The 10,866-nt window shown below is 37.8% G+C and overlaps 1 protein-coding gene across 1 annotated transcript; it reads left to right on the forward strand.

Moving 5' to 3' along the window:
- Positions 1-5,286: 5,286 nt before the first annotated feature.
- LOC306850882 (homeobox protein Hox-B1) lies at positions 5,287-6,983 on the forward strand (the record flags this gene model as incomplete). Its single annotated transcript, XM_079386826.1, has 2 exons — positions 5,287-5,917; positions 6,667-6,983. 2 exons carry the CDS (start codon positions 5,287-5,289, stop codon positions 6,981-6,983), a joined length of 948 nt encoding a protein of 315 aa, XP_079242952.1.
- Positions 6,984-10,866: the final 3,883 nt, after the last annotated feature.

Below are 10,866 nucleotides of genomic sequence, written 5' to 3' on the forward strand. Positions count from 1 at the left end.
TAAATCAGTTGACCCAGCATGGTGCATACATACATACTTGACCCTTATACTTCAGCTGTCAAGAAACCAGGCCTGTGATGCAAAATTTCAAGCGAACACAATGCATGTAAAACAAAATATTAAATGCAGCTTTTTAGGACAGTGCACATTACACCTCGTCATTAATGATGAGCATGCTAAAAAGACTACCATACATTTTTGTACCATAATGTTGGCTGTATGAAATGTAGAAGGGCCTAAAAATGGAATTTTGCAAAATAAAAAATGTAAATGTTTTTTTTATCTTCTCAGAAATATATATTTTTTTAAGTTCGATGTAAAAAACTAAATCCTCATACTGATAGGTCTTTAAAGTAATAATGCATGTAAAATGCTACTCCAAATGTCTGTGACCCCATGAAATGGCATGAAACATTAAACCAGTGACTTTATGAAAATGTGTGTGTACATATCTAGCAAAAGTACTTAAGATTTAGTCACACATGGGCAACCTCCACTTTGCTACTCAACCACCTGGAATGACAACACCTGCCCAGAAAGTTTACATCCAATTTGCATATAGTTGACAAAGAGAGAGTGCCCTTTGACAGATTTGACAGCGAGAGGTTAATTTTACATAGGCGCATGGAGAGCGCATGTGTTGTGAAATACATAAATAAAAATAGACAAATAATGTGGATACGGCACCACAAAAATGACGTTATAATTGCTGTTTTTGACTTGTGTTCCAGTTAAAATTTCTGAAGACAAGATCATTTTAGTTGCTTGAGAAGCAACACTGCATAAGACATTAATCCTTTTCAGAGGATGATTCATGAAACTATAAACAAGATAAAAACAAGTGTATAAAATTAATTTCTTTTTTTATATATATTTTATTAGAAAACAAGACAAAAATCATAATTAGGAACATTTTCTGTGGTAATGTTTACAATAGAATGTAACATTTTAGACAAGTTTCTGGATTTATCTTAAGGTGGTGAAAAGTTCTGAGAGGCTTGAGATGTATGGAGCAATATTTTGAGGTAGATAGAACGAGAGAATGATAGATAGAATGATAGAACGACAGATAGAATGATAGAACGATAGAACAATAGAACGATAGAACGATAGATAGATAGATAGATAGATAGATAGATAGATAGATAGATAGAACGATAGATAGATAGATAGATAGATAGATAGATAGATAGATAGATAGATAGATAGATAGATAGATAGATAGATAGATAGATAGATAGATAGATAGATAGATAGATAGATAGATAGATAGATAGATAGATAGCTGGTGGAAAGTATGACAAAAATGTGATTTCAGAGAATAAACGTGTTATGATTTGGCTGAAGCATTCATATGATACTAATCTGAATGAGATCAACCCTTTCCACATGAGAGTGTGACAGTCTAAACAACATCAACCTTCAGACCTCGCATGGCCCCATGTTGTCTCGGTTTGACAAAGAATAATCGCCTGATTTCACGCAAACTCTCATTTTTCTTTTTAGATACGCCTGTGAAGTACAGTATCTGAATCATGTCAGCAGATCTTTTGCATAGTCTGTCTAAGAGGACATTAAGATGATTAATTGTGCCTGCATATGCTAAATATTTGATTTATTGAATGCTATGGTAATATGTTTGCATTGGCAAATTAAGTGTGCACACATATTTAAACTGAATTTCTAAAAAGAAAAGAGATTCAGACAAGACAGCTCGAGAGATGTACAGATAGACAAAACAATACAGAATGATAGAACAATAGAACGATAGATAGAACGATAGATAGATAGATAGATAGATAGATAGATAGATAGATAGATAGATAGATAGATAGATAGATAGATAGATAGACAGATAGATAGATAGATAGATAGATAGATAGATAGATAGATAGATAGAACGATAGAACGATAGATCGATAGATCGATAGATAGATAGATAGATAGATAGATAGATAGATAGATAGATAGATAGATAGACAGACAGACAGACAGATAGAACGATAGAACGATAGAACGATAGAACGATAGATAGATAGATAGATAGATAGATAGATAGATAGATAGATAGATAGATAGATAGATAGATAGATAGATAGATAGATAGATAGATAGATTTAGCAATCTCTTTTGAGTGCTCAAGTTGAGTAAAACGGCAAAATCCAAACAAATGTCATTGTTTCTTCTGTTCCATCACCATTTTGGTTGTTTGCATCAGTGGATTAAGATAAATTAGATCACTTTGGAAGTTAAATTCAGACAATCTACATGTCCTAAGTTTGTTTATTATACAATGACCTGGATAATTTAAGCAGATGGCTCATTTAACCTCTGTGCAGCATATGAAAATAAGGACATGACTGACTATGGGTAGGTGTCACCCCACAAAGGATGGATGCAGGAGGAAAATCATTTATTTGTGTAGTGATTTTCTTAATATCCCACTTTACATGTACAATGGAAATACCCTAATCTCCGCCTACCTGCATAAATTATTCTGCAAAGCCAGTGTGTGTCAATACTCTTACCTCACATCAGCTCCTCAAGTGACGACAAAGTGGAAGGGTGTTGGGTGAAGGACATGAGCCATGTTTCAGAACTGAGAATTTTAAAAGGCTTGGGTTGACAAAATGTAAAAGGAAATTAATAATAACAAGATTTCAGTTGTAATGTTAAGGTTAACGTGCAGATTAGTTCAACTCTCAATGTTGAGCATGTGGTATGGAATAAAGAAAAAAAACTACATTTGAATGGCTTCAAGGTCCATTCATTATGCAAGTTAATGACTTGGACATGCAAAAAAATCAATGGTAGTTATGATGGGAGCCCCATTACTCTCATCTGCATTTTACATTTTGCCTAGCAAAACAGCAAAGGAACTGCCAAAGTATACAAACTGAATAATAAAAATTATTTCAGTTTTAAGGTTTTATATATCCTTAAGCAATAAAATTCACCATTCACCATTCACAGCAATGATCCCATACATCACTCATAACTGTTAAATAATGTAGTATCATAACATACTTGTGCTTAAATTTCACTGGTTAAAGTGTAGGAGTAATTTCACAACTTGGAGTGCTCAGTAACATTAAGCACGTGGCACGCAATGCCGCCATTGACCTATAAAGCCTAGGCCACGGCTATGCTACAGCTCGAAAATAACTCTAAAATTATTTTTTTTATTCAAAGTTGTCCATAATATTAGCTTTGTTTTGTTTTTTCGTAAAAAGTTTTAGTATCCAGTCTTGAATAGTTTCTTGCATTTCGAGATATTGGGAACAATGCCAGTAAAAAAAAAAAAAAAGCCTCGTGACTATCTACAATATATTAATGTAATAATAACAACAATGATGTGAAACAGCAAGAATCATTTCACATTTAAAATCATTAAAAGTAATTTTTTCTCAAATCTGTTTATAGCTGTGACGATTACTTACTTGCGCAGAAATACAGCGAGCCGCAAGGGCGCGCAATGCCTTTTTTCCGTCGGAAGAACGCTTAAGTTTATGCAAATAATAGTTGATAGCTAATAGTTGAGATGTAACAATGAATTACTAACACGGCAATTAAATAATGCCAATTTATTTATTCCCATATCGATTATATTGATAATAAAAACCATTGTTCTTATTATTGTTATTATATCAGTTGTTTTAAATTGTTCTTTTGTTCTGTTCTCCTGTTTTCTTTTTTCCAGCTATAACTGGAGTCTCTTTTATAAACATTTTATCTTGCATGCTCTGAAAGAAAATTAACTTTTTACGTTATAATTCTCCTCTCAAAATCTGCGCATCAGAAAATTGTAGGGTTGGCAAATTCTTAGTTTCTTCCACACATCAAGAGTCGTTGAATCTTACATGACATTAATGATTTAACTCGAAACATGAACTGTTCGAATTTATTTAAAAAGATAAAACGTATACACACCATGTATAAAAAAAACTGCAACCAATCAACTGATGGATTCGTTTAAAGCAACCAGAAGACCAAAAGCCTCAAGGACTCTTGAGTGTTGGAGATAGCTACAACAGTACTAAGAAAACTGCTCAAAGTAGTTCTGAATCTGGCTGCGCAACTAGACAATCACTTGGCACGTGAAACGACAGATAACAAATCACTGTGGGCGTTATATTGTTACTCTTTCTTGTACCACCATGTACTAATGAGCAAATATATTTGAACTTTTTCAGCCACCCTATATTGAGCGTGGGCTTTATATGAAGAGGAAGACTTGCTCAGCATTGTCATCTTAATTAATTATTAGCTTCTCTCTTCTCCTGCTGTCCACCAACGCCTGTCAAGCAATCCATGGCGCAGACGAACTCATTAGTTTGACTTACAATCCTAAAGTTTTGGAAGTTATGTTTAGAACGCGTGCTTTATAACCTACTGTTTTAAAACGAAAGTTACAAACTGTAAAGGCTATCTTTCTCACTTTGATCTGCAGCTGGATTCAATAGAAAAAAAGCTATATGGAAAAAAGAGAACAATTCCAGGCGGCAATGCAGCAACACGTTTCCAAAGGCTGTAAGAGAAAAAGGAACTCGTTGGCGTTCCTTTCCTGCTCGTTTGGACTCAACAGAAGGCTCGCTGTCGACCTAATTTAGTTTTGGTAACAGATCAGTTCAGTGATTCAATTAGACGGGTCCAAAGCCAACCCGGACCGATCTGTGAACCGTGGCGTCACTTCCAATTCGAGTGTTAAAGAGATTTCCTTCCTAAACACACATAATGAACCCTGCGTTGGGCTAGTCTTATAGGCAACACTGAACATTACTCTTATTAAAGAGGACAATCACCTAGGCCTACCTCAGCTCATTACAGTATACGAAGATAAGGCATTATACACGCGATTTAAACTAGAAACTAAATGCGGCTGGTAGGAGATGAGAAGAGATGAAGAACAAAATCTCAGTGCAAAAGTCTGAAACGTTCTTTCTTTATTTCTCTTTCTCTCATTCGGAGAGCCTTTCACGCAGGGTTTGACATATTCTAGCTGTTATCAGATTGATGGGCTAGTTTGATTGAAGTGGCTTTGTCATGCAAATGTCAAGCGCGTGATGGATGGTCGCCGTGCGCTGACAAACTTCTGGAGGTCCCCTCACCATTGGCGCCGAGACGTCTCACGTGACCAGCAGCTGAGGTAAAGATGTGTTATAGGGAAGCACGAGCAAATACTCCAGAGGTAAGCATTTCCCCCCTTCCGCATGACATACTGTTGCGAGCTTGCAGGACAGGAGGCTCTCCCGATCTCTCAGGTTGACCCTCCGCCATTAACTGCGCATGGACAATTCCAGAATGAACTCTTTTTTGGAGTACACAATTTGTAACCGTGGGACGAACGCCTACTCGCCCAAGGCTGGATATCCCCACTTGGATCAGGCGTTCTCGGGCCCCTTCCATGCCGGACACGCAAGTGACAGCTATAACGCTGATGGACGACTTTACGTAGGGGGGAGCAATCAGCCAGCAGCAGCACAACATCAGCACCAGAGCGGCGTCTACGCGCATCACCAGCACCAAACTCATCAGAGCGGCATTGGCCTTTCCTATAGTGGCACGGGGACTACGAGTTATGGGACCCAGGCCTGCGCCAATCCGGACTACGCTCAACACCAGTATTTCATTAACCCTGAACAGGATGGGATGTATTATCACTCATCGGGGTTTTCAAACTCAAACGTCGGTCCTCACTATGGCTCCATGGCCGGTGCGTACTGCGGGGCGCAGGGAGCCGTTCCAGCCGCGCCTTACCAGCATCATGGATGCGAAGGCCAGGATCACCAGCGAAGCAACTCACAAGGCACCTACGCCGATTTATCGGCCTCCCAAGGGAGGGAAAGGGACACGGATCAGTCGCCACCTGGGAAGACATTCGATTGGATGAAAGTCAAAAGGAACCCTCCTAAAACAGGTGGATAGAATTGCCTCTGTGACGAAAATGCCTATGTGCAACACACTCAAAACAAGAGCAATTATGCCTTAAAGCAAATAAGATTGCAGATCACCAAAATATAACATTAGACTATACTGAAATTAGAAACGTTTTACCTAGGAAAAGTAAAAAAAAAAAAAAAAAAAAGTCCCGTTCACTTCAGTTTCAACCCGTCTCTCTCTGCTCTAATGCATCGAACAGACATGCTTTCGTTCGCCCTTGGAAATACACCAGCACTGTTATCCTCAGCTTGTCCCAGGATCTGTCCGCGCAACATTCGTTTTTGTTGGCCTCCATTGTGTTCTTAAGCTTTCGTCTCCTGTCCCAGCAGTATTTGCCTCACTACGATTTAGTGCACCAACTTTTACGCACGGGGGCCACCATTTTGACATACTCTACAAATTGAGTGGTCATAAAGCCATCTTTAGGGAGTATTGAATTGCATCTACTCCATATAACCCTTTCAAAATTGATAACATACAAACAGGGGAATTATAGTAGGTTAACAAAAGTTTGCAATACCCTATAACTTGTTGATTTATTTATTTATTTTTGCCTGATACTGCAATTTAAACAGTCACATCTAATAAGAGTATCGCATTGTTGACACTTGATTGTTGTTGGTGTTTTTATAAAACAAGCCAGAATTATGACTATGGCATTTTATTTTTGTGTTTAATTGTTTGTCAAACAGCCGTTTAACAATTCTTAAATTTTTTCCCTCCCAGCTAAAGTGGCCGATTACGGACTGGGACCACAAAACACAATCCGGACGAATTTCACAACGAAACAACTCACGGAGCTCGAGAAAGAGTTTCACTTCAGCAAGTATCTCACGAGAGCGCGGCGAGTCGAAATTGCTGCCACGCTCGAGCTGAACGAGACACAGGTGAAGATATGGTTTCAGAACCGCCGAATGAAACAGAAGAAGCGAGAGAAGGAGGGACTCGCGCCTGTTTCGTCCACCTTGTCTAAAGACCTCGAGGATCACTCTGATCACTCAACTTCAACATCTCCAGGAGCTTCTCCAAGTCCCGATTCCTAACCGAGGACAATGACTTCGGGTGCATTGAACAACAGATTCGAAATATATCGTAAAGTTGATTAATTGAGGCATTCCACAATGTGCCCGAAGGATGAGTCCTTCCTGTCTTTTTTATGATGGACAATTCGTTTTAGGAAACCGAACGTCAGGCGAAAAAGAGAAGAACAGAGAGACTTTTAGCACAACAATGAACTTAGTTACACCGTCTCCTCGAGCAAAATTTTTAATACTTTTTGGAAACGTTTGTGTGTGTTATACAGGGTATTTCTATTATGATAAATATAATGCACTTTCACAATGTTTACAAGTCTCTAAACGAACCTAACTTTACAGGGAGCTTATTGTGTTGTCAAAATATGTATTTGTCTTTTTTGTTGCGTTTATGAAAATGTACACATTTCATATATTTGAGTTTTGATGATTGTAGCTATAGGGGTTTTCGGACTCCTTGCACTATGCGTTTACAGGGTAGGCCTTTACTGAGCACCAGCACAATTATGTTGGAATATGTGAACGATTCCTTCTCGGTGTGCACTGTGATATTCCATTCCATTTGTCAATTTACAGCGATTAAATTCGAATCTTGGGAAAGTTCTATTCCATTTGTAGAAAAAAGTCAATGCAGGATGTTTAAAATGTACTTTTTTAATTAAAACAGTTAATAAATTTGATCTTTTAGCCTAGTTTTTAAACGCAGACGAGCTGAGTTTTATTAGCTACTGTCTGTATGATTCCGTAATCTAAATGTCTCAATCAAATGCTTCTGTCAATTCTTTATCTACCTCAAATAAAAACAATATTTTACTGAACCAGTCTCTGCAACCAGTTTACATGTGTATGCTTGTGTACGTAATATAGGGGAAAAAAAAAGAATAATGGAAAAGAAAGTTAATATGGAATAAATTATGACAAAGGTTTAATAGCTCTTCTCTTCACTTGGAGGGTGAGAAAGCGACCAGTCAATAGTGTCATAGGATGCTCGGAGAACGGAACGGAATGTTGTTGAGCAATCAGGGTGGTTAAAGATGACCTTTTTACCTCGGTGTGCTTCTGGGATATCTAAACATCCAAACAGACTCTCTCACTGAGTGGTTTAGGGGTGGCACAAATAGCACTGAGCCTGAGCAAATTAAAAGAAAGACAAGCTTTCAAGAAACGGAACAGAATTGTGGGCGGTGCATTTGAGTTATTGAGTGTTGTTATGAATGGGATTCTTATTTACTCGCTAAACACATTAAACACTTTCAAAACCATAAATCTTTAGAATAGTCCGCAGCATGCCTTGAATTATCATTCTCGAGTGCTCAACTACAAATAAAGCATTCTTAAATGTGAAAAAAATATCTATAGTTCATTAGCTCTCAAATTCTGACGGTTGCTAAAATATTATTGTAATTGACAAAGATATATTAAGTCATTAAAGACACTTCTAAAAATCATTAGAATTAAAATTGTGCCATGACAGACATGTTTGGACTGCAGTGTTAGCATTAGGTCCACTTCAGAGGAAAACAGTGCTGGGTTGCAGTGGCATTCAGGCACACCAGCTCCCTGGGTGGTTCTGTAACTGAAACGCATATCTCTCACCAGGCCAGTGTTTTTGTGGCAAGAAAAACAACACATAATGTAACAAGCAGTTCCCTTAAGCGAAGGCAAAATCTAAGTTTCTGCATCAACGTTAAAGAAATGTTCAAAAACATTCAACATATTTAATTATGACTGAATATATGCTTTATGATTTCAGTTTGACTATACTATAGGATTCATAATATCCCTAATAATGTACTATTTAGAAACATTTCCACAAAAAAAGAAAAAAGGGTTTATACACTTATTACAAATTATTTCAAAATATATGCACAAATAATCTAATCAAATACCAACATATACTGGAAATAAGACGATGCAGCAATTGTTCTATGACTCTCTCTCGACCATCTGCTGCTGCAGATTTCAGTCACGCTGTTCGGGGCGTTTGTCCTGTACCCCCCTGATCAGGCCTTTGATCCAACCGCTACCCCCGCGGTCAACATCCGTGGTCTGCATTGAAACGTAAAGTAATGCTTACAGTAGGGGGTTTACATGGAGGTCACCGTTAACTTTACCTGAACTCTTTGCCAAAAAAATTGGACGAGTCGCTGACTTTTCTTAAATGTCCCATAGCAAGAAAAAAAATTAATTAAAAAAAATTGAAAAATTGAAAAATTAAAGTAACAATTACGAATGTGATTCGTTTATCATTTAATTTGTTATCCTTCAAATTAAAAGGCATATTTAATATATATTGAATTTGCATGGGCCTCTATGTATTTGCAAACATTTTACATTACAGTATATGTTTAGGTTTGTCACGAAGAGTGGACATATGGGGTTCTCCCTTCTGAGTGTAATTTCAAGTCGACGCTCAATATTAAAAGGTCACCCTGAAAATCTCACTGAGAAAGGAGCATCCCACATAAGTACATGCGCGCACACATCTGCTTTCTATCTGTGCTCTATTGACAGACTCGTTCAGATTTGACATACGATTTTAGGAACTCTCAGTTTTCTTTTGTGCCACCTCAAAAACACATGCGGAGCAAAGCAGGTGAGCGAGAGAGGGCAAACTCCGGTGAAAGAACTGGGGGAATGAACTCTGAGCTGGAGGGTGCTGACAAGTGGTGAAGAGAACTATTGGAGGGGGGTCGCAAAGGTTTGGGGGGGTTCGTTTTTCGAACATTTGAGGAAACGAGTTTGCCTAACTCCCCCCCCCCCCCCCGTTCACTCTCTTGTGGCCTCACCTCTTCCCCAAAGTTTACGCGGGTTTGACAGTTCCATTTCATCCACGACCCTCTGACGGACTACCCCAATATTTGCTCAGGCGGACAGGTTTGCCCTGGGTCCTGCCTCAAACATCCCCTGACTGCTTCTCCCCTGGCTTCGGTTCACACAGAGTTCAGGCCAAATTAATACTTGAAATAGGCAGGTCAGCCTGTCAGGAGCTGCGGACGGGCTTCCATCTCGCCAGGGTCACGCACAGGACTCTCCCTTCAGCTTGCGCCGCGAGCACCGTTCTGGGGCTTCACTTAGACTCTCTTGAATTTTTTAGCAGTTCACCCGTATCTTCCACTCTCCTCTGTCAGGACCTTTGATTCCATCAACTTTCCACCATACTGTAAACGCACAGATAGATAGATAGATAGATAGATAGATAGATAGATAGATAGATAGATAGATAGATAGATAGATAGATAGATAGATAGATAGATAGATAGATAGATTTACTCAGATTAATTGATTAATTAATTAATTAATTTATTTATTTATAAACAAGTAATAACCATTGGATATTGTTCTGGAATTAGGCTACAGAAAACAACATTAATATTAAGATCTACAATAATTAAAACATTTTCAAATTGAGAATCTTAATGGCTTAAAAAACACTAACGTTTAACATTTAAATGACTGACATTAACATATAATCATGGTTATAAAATTATTACATTGAGCAAACGTGTTTAATATGACAGGTCAAATATCGAAAAAGCAATACATTATCAAGACAGACCCAATTCAAACTCTTGAAATGTCAGGATTTTTCAGTTAAAACATCTTTGGAGTAAACTGAAGATGAATTACAGTTACTGACCAATTTTCTATTTCGACCTGACATGTGAGGTCATGTGCGCTGTATCTCTCACATTAAAAAATGATGAAGGAACCCGTGCAATTTTTTCTTTTCAATTTGCATTATTGATTTTTTTTTTTGTTTTTTTTTTTAATTGGGCTTCTTCTTTAGCTGCAACTTGTTAATGCCACTAACTTTCACATTCCCAGCCGTTTTACTTTCAGTTGCAATTAAACTGCATTTTTATTCGTGATGTATTTACATCTCTCTTCT

This window comes from Barbus barbus (assembly GCF_936440315.1).
Source record: "Barbus barbus genome assembly, chromosome: 3".
Lineage (NCBI taxonomy): Eukaryota > Metazoa > Chordata > Actinopteri > Cypriniformes > Cyprinidae > Barbus > Barbus barbus.